Source organism: Heterostelium album (assembly GCF_000004825.1).
Source record: "Heterostelium album PN500 unplaced genomic scaffold PPL_contig12, whole genome shotgun sequence".
NCBI classification, from domain to species: domain Eukaryota; phylum Evosea; class Eumycetozoa; order Acytosteliales; family Acytosteliaceae; genus Heterostelium; species Heterostelium album.
Genome location: NW_008805089.1, coordinates 600122 through 619080, shown reverse-complemented (window position 1 = coordinate 619080; position 18959 = coordinate 600122). Strand labels below are relative to the sequence as shown.

Here is an 18959-nt window from a genome sequence, read left to right as displayed (position 1 = left end):
CCAAAAAATATCTAGATTCACAATCACAGGGGTATGTGAGCGCAGGTGTTGTTTTATTTATTTTTTCTGCAAAACCATGAACCTACCATCTTCTTTTCAAATTGATCACTTTTTATGTGCTTTGTTTGCGCTTGCCTAAATTCTCGCAGTGTTTTTGCTGATGCAACGAATCAAAACTATTTGTCTCGCAATGCTTTTGGGAACTTTCACCATGAGGAAACTAGGAGCATCACTGATTGCCACCCAGATCAAACTCTCTGAGTATGAAGGAACAAAGTTATTTTCACTATCTTTTGATTTTTTTTTTTTTTTTTGTTATTTTTTTTAGGTTTTTTTTTCTTTTTCATTTTTAAATGGATGGTGTTGAATTTAGTTGCATTTCGATCTCCATATATAGAGATTTTATATGTTTAAAAAATGATTAAATTTTGGGATGGAATGGTTGTTTAATTTTGCATACAAACATATTTATGCTGATTTTTAAAAATATCTTTAAGAAAATGAAGTGTGAATTTTATTATTATTAGACAAGTGAGGCACTCTCAATCCTCAAATTGCAATTACATCAACATCAATGGCGATACAATGCAAAAAGCAATTTAATTTAATTTAATATTTGGAATTTCTCAAACAAGAGAGAGATATCTTTAAAAGAAATATCAAATTTCCCAAAAATTGTGGTAATATGGAATGGGTGTTGACTTTTGAACAATTGGGTGTTGTCTTGTGGTCAATTTGATTATAATATTTCAATTAAATAATTTAAAAAAAAAAAGAAATGATATCAAGATATTGAAATTCTTAGTTTTTAGAATCTAAAAATAAAAACAAAAATAAATTAAATCTATACCAGTCTATTTTATTTCCGGTTCTTCTTTTTAGTTCAAGAAATTGTTTTCGAAATAAGTCACCAGTCTATCGATATTAAATTTAATATAACAAATTGTTATTTTTGGGGAGTTTTATTTAAAATATAATTATATTTATACTGTTCGTATTGAATAATAATAGTTTAAGTATTTTTGTTATTTGTTGGTTGTTTTTTAATATACACATATATAAATTGGTTCTTTTTTTTTCTTTTTTTTTTTTTAATTTAATGAGCTATATCTGGCTCTACGTTTTCTTTCTCTACAACACTTGACTATAACATAAACAAGGAAGGAGGCAATCACCAAGAATATAAGTGAGAATAATACAATTAGGAATATGATGCTGGGTGGTAGCTTGTTTGCAGGGAATGACAATGTAAGGTATCTAGAGGATCCGGTGATGTCAAGTTCACCATCGGACAAAAGAGTTTGCTGCTGGAATTTACCAGTGATATTACTGGATTGACTTTCCATAATGTTGTATTGTTTCGATTTATCGATAGAGTCCTCACTGATATCGATCCAGCCCGACAGGTATATCGATCCAGCCGCGACAATAGGCGGAACCAATTCATCGAATTTCTCACGATAGATACTGAGTTCTGTGTAGTTTGATAGTATGAGATCTGTTGCCACATAGAGATCGCTCGATACCAACGACAGTTTCGACAACTCTTTGATGTTGAAGTTGGCGATTCCCGCGCTGCTGTTGGTCAGTGTCAGATAGCCGGTGCTCTGGAAACTGGTAAAGTTGAGAAGCGGTGACATGAAGTAGCACTCGGAACCATAGGCACCTGTGATCGACCCGATTACGATTGGAGTCGAGAGGTACAGTGAGAGGGCAGCTTTCTCACCGACATAGAAATGGCTGTTGTTTCCAGATGTCACCAAACCACTGTTTACAGTCAGGTTCGAATACATTTGAACGCTGGCCGAGACAATCTTGAGATTTTCAAACACGACGACACCACTGATCAAAAGGTTTCCAATAAGAGTACTTCCATTCGAGTAGATGTAGTTTACACTGCCACTGGTCACATCAAACATGATCTCTACATTGCTATTATCTATCGGTGTAGTTCCATTCTGCCAACTATTAGGATCATCAAAACTACAACCGGGTGAGACTGTACAATTTAAACTACTTTTAAAAATATATGCATCTAAAAATAAATAAAAATTAAATATATGTATTTTAGTATTTTCTTTTAAGATTGTTATACAACTTAATAGTTAAATAATACACAAAACAACATGTATTCTTACCATTAAATTGTTGTGATTTACAGTGATAAATCACATTGATTAAAAGTAATATAAATAATGAAAACCTATAGATATTTCTTTCGTGGATCATGAACATTATCAATTTTATAACTAAATGGGTAATTATATGTTCTACTCTAATGATGGTGTAAGTTTCTCGAGATTATAAAAAAAGAAAAAGTTAAAAAAAAATTTAATATCTTTTCGTAAGTGCGCACAGATTTTATATTATCGGAGTTTTGATTTTTTTTTTTTTACTCAAAAACCAGGGTTTGGAGTGAAAATTTAATTTATTTGAAGTGAATCGACACAACACCTCTAATAATAATAATAACAAAGTAATATTGAATGAATGAACAAATAAATCATTAATTTCTATATATCTTTGATTATGGCTGTGTTGCGACATACAACCGTCAGTCAAGGCATATAAATGTTGTGATTTGGAATAGAATGTGATTGTAAACTAGCATAGTCATGTGAGAATTATATACGACAACAACAACAACAACAACTTTGGTAAAGTTTAGTATTGTACAACACCAGCTAATTTAGATTATATTTATTTACACATTTTCTCTATCGATAGTCATTGATTGATAATCTCTATCTTTGTTTACTTGTTCATCTACTTGGTTTATGTTGATGTATTGTGATCTCTTCTTATATCTTGCCAACAGCTTCGAACCAACAACTATAAGAATGATTGCAGTGATAACTGCAACAATTGGTACTACGACATCTTTGACAAAACTAGGGAATAGGACCACTTGCGATATCTTTAAAACTAAGAATTGATTATTTCTTATTTCAGTTTCAGCATTTTCGAAAAGTTCAGGAAAGTATAATGAAAAGCTACCAGAAATGTTATGGTTCTGACTCTCCAACAGATAGTATTCACCGGTAACACCAGTGGTCACTTCCACATAGCCATTCAAAAAAATATTGCCTGCAACGATCATTGGTGGAGGTGCTGGAATAGCATTGAATACATCTTGATGAATATACAAAGTAAAGAGATAGTTACTAACAATGAAATCCGATGGTACATAAAGTTGGCTGTTGTAGAGTTTGAATTGCCAGAGATTGGTTGTGTCGATAGTTGTGATCCCTACTACACTGGTATTGAGAGTGACATAGCCACTACCGGTTACTTTGGTGATATTGATAAGTGGTGCTTGTAGATTGCTATAGGAACCATCTTCGGTGATCAGCGTTGCGAATTGTACAGGCGATTGAGAGGTGAATGAAAAATCAGACTTTTCGCTAATTGTAATCTGTGAGTATTCGCTATTGGTATAGAGAGTATTGGTTATCATTAGGGTGGAGCGAGCATTCAGTGTAATATTGATAACATTTAGGTAATCAAAGACCACATTACCAGTGACAGTGATCGATCCCATCATCGTAGAGTTTCTCGAGTAAAGGTAGTTAGGGAATCCAATACCATCAGGAAAAAAAACAACAACTGCATCACTATAGCTAGATGGAACCGATGCATTCACCCAATTGGCTGGATCTAAAAAATTACAACCCCCAGAATAAGAGCAGTCACTACCATTAAAAATAAATTCTATTTCAACATATTAATAAGATATCCAATAAATAATAAAGAAAATTAAATACCTTTTACATTATTAATGTTATTAACATTTGCAGAATAACTATAATTTAAAAAAGTAAATATGACAAATAAAATGGTTATTATTTTAATCATTTTTTTTTTTTTGATCACTTCTGTGAAAATATTAATTATTATTAACTCTTTTGCAAAAGAAAAGATGAGAGAATAATCATTTTGGGTGAGGTGTAGATCTTTTATTTATTCTTCTTTTTAAATCATTTTATCAAAATAAAAAATAAAATTAAAAATCAAAATAAATATTATTTTCGGGGATTGGGAAGTTGGGCAAAGGGGTGGAATCGACGTGGTGGCTAATTATAAAAATTTTAATTCGTTTTATTAAATAATAATATATTATTGATATTGTTTAGTTTTGATTTTGATTTTTTACAACTTGATGCACACTGTCTTTAGCTCAGTGTAACAATCGTATGAAAATTCACCACCCTCACGTCCAACACCACTTGCTTTCTGACCACCGAATGGAGTTCGTAGATCACGAATCATCCAACAATTGACCCAAACAATACCGGCCTCGATACGCGCCGCTACATTGTGAGCACGATTCAAGTTTTGAGTCCAGAGTGATGAGGAAAGACCGTATTGATTGTCGTTGGCATATTCAAGTGCCTGTTCCTCAGTGTCGAATGGACAGATGGTAACGACCGGTCCAAAAATCTCTTCTTTCATAACACGTGATTGTGGTGAGAGTCCGGTGATAATCGTTGGCTCATAGAAATAACCGTTTCTCAATGGACTGTTCTCCTCTCCTATGACAGCACGCTTTCCACCCAACTCTATCTTTCCACCCTCTTCACGAGCCAAATTAACATAGTATTCGATCTTGGCGAGATGCTCTGCGCTGACGAGTGCACCCATGTCGGTACCCTGTGCAGCTGGATCGCCAACCTTCCAGTTCTTTGCCTTCTCGACGAATTTACTTACAAACTGTTGGTAGATGGTGGATTGAACGTAGATTCTCGAGTTACAAAGACAAATCTCACCTTGATTGTTGAATGACGATCGCACAGAGGTGGTGACGCACTCCTCCAGGTTGCAGTCGTCAAAGACAAGCGATGGATTCTTTCCACCGAGTTCCAAGCTTAGCTTCTTGTTGAGCGGAGCAGCCAGCTTTGTAATGACCTCACCAGTCTTGGTGCCACCGGTGAACGACACCAATGGGACACTGGGATGCGACACCAGCGCACTTCCAGCGTTTGGACCAGTGCCAAAAACGATATTGACGACACCGGCTGGAACACCGACATCTTTCATCACCTGACACAACAGCCAAGCAGTGTAAGAGGTGATCTCCGATGGTTTGCAAACACAGGTATTTCCAAAAGCGATGGCCGGTGCAATCTTCCAGGTCAGCAAGTAGAGCGGTAAGTTCCATGGTGAAATCAAACCTGCTACACCCAACGGTGAACGCACAGTATAGTTCAACGCTCTAACGGGTGTATCTGTCATATAGGTCTTCTCTTCCAAATACAGAATGTAGCCAGCAAAGAATCTAAAGTTATAAGCTGCACGAGGAATGTCGAGTGATTTTGCCAATTGTACTGGTTTACCTTGATCTCTTGACTCTGCCTCTGCAAACTCTTGTAATCTAGCTTCAATACCATCAGCAATCTATATTAAATAATGATAATAATAAAATTAATATTACATTCATTTCATTTAATATTTCAACATTTAGTTCATTACTTTATTAAGAATAGCTGATCTCTCAAGAAAAGTCTTTGATCTCCATGCTGGGAATGCTTTCTTTGCAGCTTTAACAGCATTATCTACATCCTCTGCATTCGAATCTGGTACATAACTATAAACCTAATAGTTAGGTATTAATATTAGTATTAATGTAAGGTTTCAATTCTATAGAAACGTAATATACATACTTCTCCTGTAGATGGATTATAGTTGTTTACATATGCCTTTGACAATGGCTCAACAAACTCACCATTAATAAAGTTTGTCAAATTTAATTTACTTTGCATTATTTATTATCTTTTTTTTATTGTTTAAATACTTATTATTATTTACAATTAAATATTATTAACTATATATTATATATATATCCAATAAAAAATGTTCTCCTATGAATATCGAAATTTCTTGTTGTTTGGTTTTTTTTTTTCATTTTCAAACAAACTTTAAAGTTTTTTGCAAAAATAATAATTAATATGAACATATATCTAGCACAATGTACATAATTATTGGTATATTTTTGATTGTTTTTTTTTTTTTTTTTTTGATTATAATTATTTTAATGTGATTTATTTTTTAAAGTATTATATTTATTTATTTATTTTATTATTATTATTATTATTATTATAAAATCAAAGTGAAAGAAGTTGTTTAAGCAGCCTCACTTTCAGCACCGGCAGCCTTAATCTTGGCAATAATCTTATCTGCTTCCTCCTTTGAAACCTTGTCAGCGATGACAGATGGTAACTTTTCAACGAGACCCTTGGTCTCCATTAAACTTAGTGATGGCTTGATCTCTCTTAACTCTTTAATAATCTTGTATTTAGCACCCTCTGGTACCTTTGTCAAACGTACTTGGTACTCTGATTTTGGTGGGGCAGCTGCGGCGGCTGCTGGAGCAGCAGCACCAGCTGGAGCAGCACCACCTCCCAATGATCCTATATCAATATCTGGAATACCTAATCTAGTCTATATTCATTTATTTATAAATTAAATTTGATTAATATATGATTGTTGTTGTTGTTGTTGTTCGTTGTTGATATTATTGGAGTTGATTTGTCATCCTATTACTCTATCTCTCTCTTTTTTTTTCTCTCTATTCTATTCTATTTCTGTTATTTCTTTTTCTTTTTTTTTTTTTTTTTTTTTTTGTTTAATGACATACTTGTAATAAACTGGTCAATTCAATAACTTCAAGTAAACTCAACTTTTCGATTTGTCCAACGATATCTTCGACTTGTTTTGAGACATTCTTGTCAGTTGAGAAATAACGATTTCCAATCATTGAAGAAGCTCCATTTATACATCTTTGTGAGTTAATCATACATCTATTGTTTGTTATTGAATAAAAATAAGTATAATTAGTTAAATATTTCATGATTAACCTTTTGATCTCTATCTATTATCTATCTATCTATTGATTGATTAATTGCTCTTAATATCTAATCGATTATGTCATTCGCCATCTGATATGAACTAATTAATTCTATAATTACTAAAAGTGAGTCACTCACTTGTAATTATCAAATTTTGATTAGATTCAATTCAATTAGGAAGTTGACAAAACCGATGAAGTTTGTTGTTTGTTGGTGTTGAAAATCCATGTTGAAATCATGATTAATGGTTCATTTCTGTAAGTTCCTGATTATCATTTTACTGATTGATAAATTTTATTTCTATCCTGTACTCTGACTGCCAACTACGTTTCTGTTGATTTTGATTTTATTATCCTTCTTCTTTTTTGTGATGATCTGATCTACTGTGATTTATCTGATTTCTATAGAATCCAGTTATTATTTCATTTATTGATAATGAACTGCCTACCTTGAAGAGTATGAAAACAATCTGAGTGATCTTGACATCATTTTTTATGGAATTATATATAAAATGATTGTAATACAACAATAAAAAAAAAAGATGACACTAAAATGATCAAAAAAAAAAAAAAAAAAAAAAAAAACAATTCAAAAAAAAAAACGAAATGAAAATTAGTGTTTTTAGACGATCACACACTAACAATGAAAACCAAAATCTCAAAAAAAATAAAAAGTAACGTTGGCACAAATAACAGTGCTCATACTTTAAGGGGTAAGACCATTAACCTTTATAAAGTTGATCAATGTCTGAATATCAAATAAAATTAAAGGTTATAAAGTTGACTTTCTTTTTGTTGTTAAAATATAATATATAATATATGATACAAAATTTTTTAATAATAGATTTTTTTGTTTTTTTTTGAAATTGGTTGTTTGCTTCAGAATTGTACAGTAAATCGTGAAACCAATTGGTCAGTTAGTTGGTTGGTTACTACTCGTTTTTTAAGCCAAGGCAAACATGTCAAAGAGTTGTTGGAGAGTGATGTGGATCATACCAGTTCTCATTGGGTCGGACCATTCAAACAATGAACGGGTCAAAGCAACAGAGGCACACAAATTCAAGTATTGTGTGAATAGGAGTGGTGCTCCTGTTGGTGAGTATTTCATAAAGTAGAGATTGACTGTTTGGAATGGTAAGCTGAATCCTGCAGAGGCCAAAGCAGAGTAGATTTCACGAACATCAATAGTTCCAGAGAAATTCTATATTATTAAAGTGTTTTAATGTAAATTAATGTTAGTCAATCAACGATCAATATTGTTTGTTTAGTTGAGCTTTCAGTATAACATACTCTGTCGTTGGCAGCGAAACATCTATAGAGGTGGTTGATGAAAGCATGGAGAGCGGCATACTCGTAGAAATCGATTTGACCATTTCTATTTCTGTCGAAACATCTAATCAACTTGTTGGCAGTATCGATACCGAGTGGAGTTCCACCGATCACAAGATATTGGAGTTCGTGACTGCTGATTGTTCCAGATCTATCTCTATCCATAGAAATGAACCAAGCATTCATTTCCATGAGTTGTTGTTGTTGTAATTGAGCATAGAGGTTGTAATACTATAAAAAAAATAAAATAAAAAAACAATTATTAGATGATCTGATAATCAGATAAATAAAACTTTTTTAAAAAGTAAAGATAGATATAAAAAAGATAGATAGATAGATAGATAGATATAAAAATAAAATTGATTTTTTTAACAAACTTGACTTACCCACATACCCTGCATAACGACAGGGGCTTGGAATTGAACGACAGTGGTCATCATTGGTTGAGCTTGAAAGTACATATATGTTGAAGATTGGATAAGGAGTAAATTGAAGCCTTTATATATTAGCAAACAACACTCTAACTCTTTGAAATTTGAAAAAAAAAAAAAAGATTATTGGGATAAAAAAAAATTATTAAATATTTAATAATTAATTGTATGTGTGTTTTTTTGGTGAAATGATTTCAATTTTTTGTGACATAAAAAGGGTTGAGTCTCACCAAACAAGTTTTAAAATGTTTGATTCTTTGAAGAAAACAAACAAAAAAATTTGTGTGAAAACGCAGTGCATATTCAGACAAAATCAAAAAATAAATTAAATTAAAAAAAGTGATATTTTTAACTTAAAGCTATAACCTCAGTTTGTTACCTCTAACACTTTAAAGTACACTTACTGACAAATCATTTATATTCTATTCTATCCTGGGGTGTTCAACGTTTTTTGTTTTAATTAAAATTAAAATCTAATTCTTAAAAATTCTTTTTATAAATAGATCTACATAAAAATATTATATAAACCGAAAATAACTAACCAGATAAATAATGAAAAATAAAAAATAAAAAACAAATATCATTTTAATAGGATATGTTTAGGTTTCGTGTAAAGATATTTGGGAATATGAACTTATCAATGTTAAAAATTCTATTTGTTAAAAATCAATGTTTATTTACTTTCCAAATGGCACAGCAATGATAAAAAAAAATAGTTCTCGAGAGTCTATTGTAATAGGTTGGGAAGTAACTTTTGTGAGTGTTATGCTTGCCGTGAGGATTTAAGATTAACCAAAGATCGCTTTACCTCTTTTAATAACTATCTAGAGAAAAAGTAAATATATTGAGTGAGGAAAAAACACAAATTTTTTTTTTTTTTTTTTTTTTTTGTGAAAAAAATTGCATTTGATTCGTTTTATTAGATCATTTCTGCAACAGACAATATAAATATATTATTTAATTTATTTAAAAAATGAATAGAAATATTATTCAATTATTTAATAACACATTAAAGAGTGGATGTTTCACTGTTAGATCATCACCATCGATCAATTCTGGTGCATTCTTGTTACAACAACAACAACAACCAGCAACTTTTTATAGATTACCAGAGGCAGCAACTTTCGAACAATCAATGGAGACAGTCATGAACAAGACATCAAGAAAGATGCTCAAAAGACATAGAAAGAAGGTCAACGGTACCAAATCAAATATGAGAAGATTATAAATGCATTTAAACAAAGTAAGTGTTATTGATTATCTTTCAGTTTAAATAATAAATACGAACTAACCATTTTCACTAAACTAGTTAGAATAAAACAAATAGAAATTAAACAATATCAATAATCAAATATTTCATTAGCAACTATCTTTATTATTATTCATTGGTCATCAAAGTTTCTTTTGTTCAATCTTGAATTCAAACAGTGTCACGAAATCACAATATTCATAACCGGTTAAAACTCTTAACTAAATTAGTTGATCAAAAAAGGATGAATATGATTTGAAAAAAAGTAGGGATATATTAATTATTATAAGGGGAGACGAGACAGACAGTTAAAAAAATATTTTAAAAAACCAATTTATTATTTTAATCAGATGGATTGATAAGGGCTACTATACTCTGCCATGTACCTAGTACGGTTGCACCAACACCGAAAATAGAGATGATGATGTTGAAAACAAATTGAAGTCTGCTTTGATCTGGGAAGAATTTAATGTGAACTAATGGGGGAACCACGAAACCAGCAATGGCCAACATCAGAGATCCAATCAGAGATGTGTACGATCCAAAGTTGGTGATGGTGGTGGCGACCGCTGCCAAAGCGGCAGTCAGTGCAATACGGAGAACGTAGAACTTCCAGTTGCGGGAGAAGAACAGTTTGTCGCCGTTGTCGTCGGTGTCACGCTCTGGGAACGCCGAGAAGTGACGGTGGAAGAACTCAACCGATGAGTCGACTACGTTGAGTCCGGCACCGCAGACGATCGGGAACGAACAGGTCAACTCGAACACCACACACATTCTCACTACCTGTGCGAAAGCACCCTGTGGCAGTGCTTGTGTGATCGAGGAGGGCACACCAACGTGACCCTTGGCATCGACGTAGAAATCAAAGTAGAGATAGGCGAGTGTTGCAAACACAACATTGACAATGGTGATAAAGATCATTGCGTAGTCGAGAATACGTGGATAACGGGCACAGTCGCCACTGGCGTGTGACACCGGAATCACAACGATATGATTACAAAAAAAGAAGGCGGCTACACCAAACCACAATGGAATATTCGCGTAATCCACCTTGTAATCCTCGTACGGTTTAATACTATAGTTGATTCCACCATATGCCAAAACAGTTCCCATAGCAAGCATCAACGATAATGCACCAAAGATACTAGTATATCCTAAATATTTCCTGGAGAAATCAAAAAGATGTTAACAAACTTTTTCCAAAAAAACAAACAAACAAGCAAACAAACAAAAACGAACTTACATATCGGTTAAAAAACATAGGAGAATAATTACGGGTAAAACGAACCAGATGATAACTTGTTGATTGTAGTGACAGAGTTCACCAAAGTTCTCACCGATCAATATCAGATAGGCGATACAGATGGACATTGTCACTGAAAAGTTCATGAAACATACAAAGAGTTCACCGATACGACCGAATGCACGACGACCTAAATCCGCATAGGATGGTGGTCGTTCAGAGTCCATCTGTTGCGATACAAACTCTATATTACATTTTAATAGCAGTCCCATCGTATAGTTTGAGAGTAAAGCAATCAGTACTAAACCGATTGATCCAATCCAAATACCAGCTTGCGAAACTGCCCATCTATTATATTATAAATTATATAGTTCATTTTAAATTCGTTAATTATCTAATAATAATAATAATAATAATAACAATAGATTGTTAAGTACTACTTACGGTAGAGCGAATGAACCAGCACCTGCGAATGCCTTTACGGTATTCCAGAATGCTGGGTGTGGTGAGAATTTCTTGCCTGAATCGTGTGATTCAATACCTATATCACCACCGTTGATCAAAGGTGATTTCTCATGTGATGACATCCTATTTTTTAACATTTATCACTTTCTTTTGTTTTTTTCTTTTTTTCCTTTTTCTTATATGATGTATATGATGTATATGATATGATATGTATTTATTTATGTATGTATAAGATCAACTTAAAAAAAAAAAAACAATAAAATCTAATCTGACAAAGTAATATTACTAAAATATATTATTATTATTATTGTTGTTATAATTAATATTAAATAAATAAATATGAAGTTATGATATCATCTATAGATAAATTTGAATTGAATTCAATTAAACAACTATGATAATAAGCTATAACTGATCGAAAATTGGGTAGTGTCGGTGTTTGTCTTGATAATATCAAAAAAAAAAAAATTCTTCTTTTTTGGTTAAAATTTTTTACAAAAATCAATTTAAAACCAAAACAAAAATAAAAATTCCACAAAATTATTTTAATTGAATAAAATGTTTTTATTAATTATAGTAGTAATAAATATATGATATATTATATTTGGATAAAAGAAAAGTTTGTGTAAATAAGTTTATATAAATAAAATCAAAATTTTAATTTTTCAATAAAGTGTTATAATTTTCAATTGAATTTTCTATTTTTTTAAAGTAGTTTGTGAGTATAAAAAAATAAAAAAGTAATAAAATTAATAAAAATACATCAAAAATCAAGGTTCTTTCCCACTACTTTTGTTTCTATTTTTCAACCGACGTCAACACAATTTTATTCTTTTGTTGGTGTTTTTTTAGTTTTTTTTTTGATTGAAAAGCACCAATGATGGAGTTGCTTCCGCCAATATATATCTTTACCTTCTTTGTTTTAATTCTGATTTGCATTCAAAATAAATATCATTGGTTCCATAGATGGTTCGGTTCGATTGATATGTGTTTCTTTTTGCCATCTTTGTTTACTTCGTATCAACTTATTACAATAATATTAAAAATATCTATCCAATTACATAAATACATACTAATAAAGTATAAATCTTTAAGTTTTTATTTTAAAGATTAGAGATTGAATTTTATTGAAATAGAAAATAAATACAGCTTTAAAATTTAAAAGAGTAATAAAACACACATGTGTACTAATTGTGCATTGAACACAAGTTTGTACTTATAAGTATTTTGTGAATATTGGTTTTATAATAAAGAAATAAAATTTATGTATATTTTTTATCTGCTGCTCTTAACTCTTTTGTTCATTATATATTTAAATAAACCAAAAAAAAAAACAAACATGAATCGAGATATCTCACTTGATTTCGACACCAATCAGGTGATTCTCTCTACTTAGCAGCCGCCAGTCAACAAGATTCAATCGAATAGCAACAGCTGGACAGTCTACCAAATCGCACCGAACGACTATGACTTACAAAGCAATGCAATGTATTGATATTTAGATGCAAACGTCCATCAGCTACACCCACCAACACTTATATCTCATCATCTTGCCAATCCATGCAAAGGTACTTTGGTTATTAACTTAAATTATACAATCATTAATAAGTTGACCAAATCATTTTTTTTTTTTATCTTTATATTTTTAACTTTTAAAAAAAGTGGGGAATACTGTTGAATATCAATATGAAACTACATTTAGAAACTCTAATAACTCGATTTTTGATACCTTTCGGTGATCTTTAGACTAAATGCAGTTAATCTTGAGCATTGACTCAAAAGAAACCCAAATGAAAATTAATCCAACGTTGATTCTTAAATAGATGAAAAAAAAAAATGAAAAAAAATAAGAAAAAAAAAACTAAAAAAAATAAAATAAAATAAATATAGAGAATTCGAACTTCTTTTTTAACATCCCTAAGAATCCAACTTATAGGATAAGATTCTGTTTGTATTATTTTCTTGATATGTTTGTTCTTTTAGCTAAAAATTTTTAATTTTTAATTTTTTTTAGAACTTTTTCTAAACAAAAAATCGTATAAAAGTTTAGAAAGAATTCATAATGAGAAAAAACAAAAGATTGTAATTTTTAAAATTCTAATATTTATATTATTAATCAATATATTCAATTGAATGGAAGATAAAAGACCCATTTATAATACTTTTAAAAATAAATATTTATTAAAAAAGATTTTACAGCAATGTCAGAAAATAAATAGAACTATAGATATTATATCGCTTGGCGATAATCAATGGCGATTCAAATACGGCCACTACCAAAGATTATCAAATGTAGTTGATTCCGGTCACTATGGTCTAATTCTCGATAAGATAAAGATTACACAATCGCTGGCGATCACCAATGAGTGCATTGGAAAGCTAGTTAGATCGAGTGGTGTTGACGATCAGCTCTTCAATGCTGTCTATCAATTGAAACAATGGATGTTTAACGATGAGAATCTACTGTTCTATGCAGTTGAATCTGGCTCACTGGAAAGAGTAAAGCTATTGGTGAATCAAGAGTACCCAGTGGTATTGAATAGATTGCCAACTTCAAAGATAAAGATGAACATTCAGACTTATGCTTGGTGTCAATTGAAATTCGAGATATTCGACTATCTGTTGTCTGACCAAGTTAAACACCATCAGGATGGAGGAGAGCTAGCAGATATATCACCGAAATTGAAAGCGGAATGTCTTCTTAGATCGATTGGATCACTTAAAGATTTGTCTATTTTCCAAACGATCTGGGAGTCGGAAGAAGGTAGCACGTTGTACAATATCAAGAAAGAATTGATGCTGGCAAATCAATTTCAATATCCAAAACAACTCATTCAAAAGAAGAATGGAATTTCAATTGCCAAAATGATGTTTCCAAACTACAAACCAAATCTTGACCATCTAGATGTGTATTTGTTTAATAGTTCAAGTCTCGATAATCGAGAGTATCAATTGGAAGTGATGAATTATGTTGCAAAAAATCATAGAGGTATGGAGAATGGACTACCGTTTGACAAACTAAAGTTGGAGGTGAAACAATCCTTAGTTTCTGCATATGAGAAGCTGTGTTTAGATGGTTATCAAATAGATAGGTCAGAGTTGGATAATCTTGAAAAGTTTGAATATCTTATGCTTATATGCAAGTGTATCGGATTGTTGGAGAAAGGTTATGCTTCAATTCAAAATAGCCCGCTTTATTGGTTCAGGTTGAATCTTTACAAGCATTGTGGTTTAATTGGTTTGATATTTATACTATCGATTTCAGTGAGTAAGATGACACTGCTAAACGAGTTGTTTACTCATGGCACACTGGAACAAGTGCGGCTTGCAAGAAAAGTATGGGTGAGCATCGGGGGTAGACATATGGTATTCGATTGGTGTAAAGCTAGCTTTGATAATCCAGATCCATCAGTATTTAAATATCTTATCTCACTCTATGGAATGGAATATTTGGTTAAACTGTTCCAGCATCAATATAGTTCCATATCACCTGACACTACTGATAGATTGGAACTTTGCTTGGCGATAGATCCCGGGCTCAGTTTTGTCAGATGCGTGGAAAGGTTTGAATTGCAATCGATTACACCGGAGTACATAGACCAATTAATCATTCTTTGGAAGAAGGAAATCCATACTCCTGCAATCACATCGATGATACATCTGTGGCAAGGTTGTTACATGAACAACGATATTTATAGCTTCGTTAAGCTGTTGGAGATTAGAGACGATGTTGAATGTGAAAATTTTCATTACCTTCAAAGATTGTTAATAGCTTCGATTCGCTCACAAAAGTATCAGTTTATCATTGCGATATTGAAGAATCACATTTCACTTTTGGAGAACGTCATTGATGAAGTGGGAATTTGCGGTGACATTCGTGTCATAGAAACTGTGATCGAGTGCTCACCCAACGGAAAACTACAAAATAATCAACTCAACACATTGGCTCACTATCTATTCCAGAGCGGACATTTCGAGGCAATCGATTATCTAAGAGCGACATTCCCAGAGAAAGAGTTAAATTGGTCAGGTTTTGTGGTGTCAACTATTTTTCTCGGTCGTTTGGACGTAGTGAAATACTATATAGACAACTTTGCCGATGATATTAGTCTACCATTGATTCTCAGTCAATCTATAGTCTGTGGTCAATTGGACACATTCAAATATCTAATTGAATACTCTAACAATACAGATCATGATACTACTTATTTGCTTCAAACATTTTTTAATGAGCCTAACCTCAGATCAATATTGAACTCATCGTCAGCAGCACTTATACTAAGGTATGCAGTAAGTCTTGGTGCTAAAATAGAGATAAACGAAAAAATTCTTCAAATAGTACAAAAGAAATCGATACAAACAATCAGATTTTTCAAAGAATATCAAGAACAACAGCAACAACAGCAACAGCAACAAATTGAATAAAATTTTTAAAAGTTTAAATAACCAAAAATATAACTCTGAACATTTTTTTCCAATACCAACACCACATCATCTTATAATTCTTTAATTTTTGAAATTATTAACTTATAAAACATCACACAGATCACGAAAAACAAAAAAAATAACAAAAAAATTATGTTAAAATAACCTCACAGTTATAAAAGGGGTTCTATTATGAACTTTTCATAATAAGCCTATTTTTAAAAACTGCAGTAATAAATATATTCTCTCTTGATGATTGTTGACATGTCTTTGATTATAAATAGTTATGAAAACATATCATAAATTGTTAGTTAGTTAGCTATAACTTTATAACAAACAAACAAATAATTAATTAATTAAATAAATAAATAATGATAAAGATTAATAAACTATATTTATTTCTTTTAATACAAATAATATGTTCATTTTTAATAGTTTCAGCTAGATATGATAATACTGATGATGATCCTGATTATTGTTGTGAAGGTTATTTTGATGACAGAACAAATAAATCGGTGTGTACATCGAAAGTATATTCAAAGAGTTCATGGTACTACTATCATTGCGGTTCAGTGGTGTCCTATACCAATAGCTATGATGGTGAAGCACTGGTATGCGATGAATGCATCAAAAAAGACACAACCAATTTAATAATAACAATAATAATAGTATGTTGTATTGGTGGATTGTTAATCATTGGAATAATCATAGGAATAATAATATATAAATGTAAAAAATCTAAGAGAAACAAAAAAAACATAACAACCACTTCAAATCTGGAATAACAAATAAAATAAAATAAAATAAAATAAAATAAAATAAAGATTGTATTGTATTGTAATAAAATTAAGATCTCTTAAACATCTTTCTACACTGGTCGTAGACTTCAGATGAATATATTGATTGTTTTGATTGTAGAAATCTCCCCAAAGAATATATTCTAGAAGTTTGAATTATTAGGGAATTCCACTCGAGTGTGTTTTGTTTGATTCTGAATGATTGATTTACTTAATATCGAGGGATTACCTTTTCATTGAATGATGTCATCCATCTGCCTCAGTAACACACAAAAAGATGATCCGAAGTTGAACGACCTTTTTAAAAAAATAACAAAAAGAAATTTAAAAAAAATTCATTCATCATCTGAAGTTTGAAAAAAAATCTAATAAAAAAATCTCTTAAAAAAAATCATCTAGTTTATTTTAAAATTAATTAATCTGTTTTATTTTTGACAGTCACATCACGACATTTTCTTTTAAAACAAGATCAATCAAAAAAACAGTATCTTTTTCGAAAAAAGCACAAACTAAACGCGAAAAGTGTTGTGTTTATACAAAATATAAATATCATATAATATAAAAATTTAGTAGTACAAATCTAGACGAATCTAGACAAATCAAAACAAATCAGAACAAATCTTCACTACAGCACAAATCAAGACACATTATATCAAGACATTTTGTATATATTTAAAGATTATTTAACTATTTATTTATTAAGTTATTATAGATTTATTTATTTATCATTAAGTTGGATTATTATTTTAAACTTTATTATTAAGGATTCGAAAGTCCGACTTTTTTTTTTTATTTTATTTTTTTTGCCGATAAAAACCCAAATATCTTTATTGTAAGTAAATAAACACCACGTCTATGTTGCAATCAGACATTACCCATTGAAAAAACAATGATCTTTAAACAAAAAACACCAAAAAACAAAACTTGATAAGTTCCCATTTTTAACATTCCATGGAATCATGCAGCTTCGATCAAGTTTTTTATCCTTTCACATTATTTTTTTTGTGCAATTTTTTCATCATGGTTTGCAAAATTTAACCATATTTCGAAATAAAAGTTGGAGTAAAAGTTGTTGAAGAAGTTGTTTTTGCTTTACATTCATAGCTATATTATACTTACAATATATATATTCATTTTATTATAATTAAAGTTGTTCGAGACACTAGATACAGATAATTTCTGTGTGAATATAATATACAGAAACAAGAATCATTTTTTTGTAAATACTATTTATTTATAATAACAAAAAATTAATTAAATATTCCATCCATTTCAAAATAAAAATACAACAAACAAAACAAAATAGAATAGAATTGTTGAAAACTTTGTAAGTTAAGGTTATAAATATCTGTCAGTTTAGTATGATTTTCTCACCTAGAAAGTAAAAAAATTAAGAATAGAAATAGAATTCTTGATAATTATGTTGTTGGAGATTGTTTTTTTATTTTTTTCAGGCAAATGAATCAAAATTTCTATCACATATTAATGTCAAACCAATGATGTAAAAGCAGAATAACAATTTATTATTCGACAAATTTTAATTGTTTTTTAAAATTTCACCACGTTTCACCAACAATCAGATTTTTTTTTATAAAAAATTAATTCCCCATTTTTCACACTCTTAATCATTTTTCACCCAAATCACCAATAAGAATCATTATTTATTTATTAAAGTTTCACCAAAGTACACACAAATATCGGGTAATTTTGAATATACCATTCATTAGTTTTTTTTTTTTTGCAAATAATGATTATTCCATTGGCAACCATCTAATGTTACCCCTTTTTTTTTTTGTAATTACAACCATTAATAATTAATTACCATTAATAAGGGAACCGACCACCACATAATCATATTTTTTTGAAATAGGAGGCGTCGGGGGATTCTAAATCTCAACACGAAATAATTGCAGAAAAAAAAAATTAATAAAAAAAGAAAAAAAAATAAAACAAAACTAAATCCAGCGACGCACAATGATCAATTGACATACCCAACAAGATCTACATTATCTCTACAATCAAATCCCATTTTATTTATTCCTCACATCACACAAGATTATCATTTATCATTTTGTAATAATTCTTTTTATTTTATTTTATTTTATTTATTTATTTATTTATTTATTTATTTATTAATTCAGACATCAACAACAATAAATAAGGACAGACAACAAGT

General features: G+C 30.6%; 7 protein-coding genes across 7 annotated transcripts; 3 read left to right on the top strand and 4 right to left on the bottom strand.

Moving 5' to 3' along the window:
* Positions 1 to 1091: 1091 nt before the first annotated feature.
* On the bottom strand, positions 1092 to 5759 carry PPL_05482 (aldehyde dehydrogenase; the record flags this gene model as incomplete). The annotated part of the gene is made up of 7 exons (XM_020576363.1): positions 1092 to 2035; positions 2139 to 2275; positions 2709 to 3657; positions 3765 to 3802; positions 4154 to 5394; positions 5470 to 5592; positions 5661 to 5759. The coding sequence occupies 7 exons, from the start codon at positions 5757 to 5759 to the stop codon at positions 1092 to 1094; spliced, it is 3531 nt and encodes a 1176-aa protein (XP_020433612.1).
* A 361-nt stretch (positions 5760 to 6120) lies between these two features.
* Positions 6121 to 6847, bottom strand: PPL_05481 (ribosomal protein bL12; the record flags this gene model as incomplete). Its single annotated transcript, XM_020576362.1, has 2 exons — positions 6121 to 6438; positions 6635 to 6847. The coding sequence occupies 2 exons, from the start codon at positions 6845 to 6847 to the stop codon at positions 6121 to 6123; spliced, it is 531 nt and encodes a 176-aa protein (XP_020433611.1).
* Positions 6848 to 7787: 940 nt separating this feature from the next.
* Positions 7788 to 8634, bottom strand: pefB (penta EF hand calcium binding protein; the record flags this gene model as incomplete). Its single annotated transcript, XM_020576361.1, has 3 exons — positions 7788 to 8045; positions 8135 to 8404; positions 8560 to 8634. The coding sequence occupies 3 exons, from the start codon at positions 8632 to 8634 to the stop codon at positions 7788 to 7790; spliced, it is 603 nt and encodes a 200-aa protein (XP_020433610.1).
* Positions 8635 to 9577: 943 nt separating this feature from the next.
* On the top strand, positions 9578 to 9832 carry PPL_05479 (uncharacterized protein; the record flags this gene model as incomplete). Its single annotated transcript, XM_020576360.1, has 1 exon — positions 9578 to 9832. The coding sequence occupies one exon, from the start codon at positions 9578 to 9580 to the stop codon at positions 9830 to 9832; it is 255 nt and encodes an 84-aa protein (XP_020433609.1).
* A 363-nt stretch (positions 9833 to 10195) lies between these two features.
* PPL_05478 (uncharacterized protein) lies at positions 10196 to 12565 on the bottom strand (the record flags this gene model as incomplete). The annotated part of the gene is made up of 4 exons (XM_020576359.1): positions 10196 to 11018; positions 11097 to 11444; positions 11541 to 11684; positions 12474 to 12565. 4 exons carry the CDS (start codon positions 12563 to 12565, stop codon positions 10196 to 10198), a joined length of 1407 nt encoding a protein of 468 aa, XP_020433608.1.
* A 176-nt stretch (positions 12566 to 12741) lies between these two features.
* PPL_05477 (uncharacterized protein) lies at positions 12742 to 15986 on the top strand (the record flags this gene model as incomplete). Its single annotated transcript, XM_020576358.1, has 3 exons — positions 12742 to 12769; positions 13576 to 13643; positions 13752 to 15986. The coding sequence occupies 3 exons, from the start codon at positions 12742 to 12744 to the stop codon at positions 15984 to 15986; spliced, it is 2331 nt and encodes a 776-aa protein (XP_020433607.1).
* A 371-nt stretch (positions 15987 to 16357) lies between these two features.
* Positions 16358 to 18940, top strand: PPL_05476 (uncharacterized protein; the record flags this gene model as incomplete). The annotated part of the gene is made up of 5 exons (XM_020576357.1): positions 16358 to 16597; positions 17934 to 18002; positions 18238 to 18284; positions 18458 to 18484; positions 18925 to 18940. 5 exons carry the CDS (start codon positions 16358 to 16360, stop codon positions 18938 to 18940), a joined length of 399 nt encoding a protein of 132 aa, XP_020433606.1.
* Between the last annotated feature and the right edge of the window lie 19 nt (positions 18941 to 18959).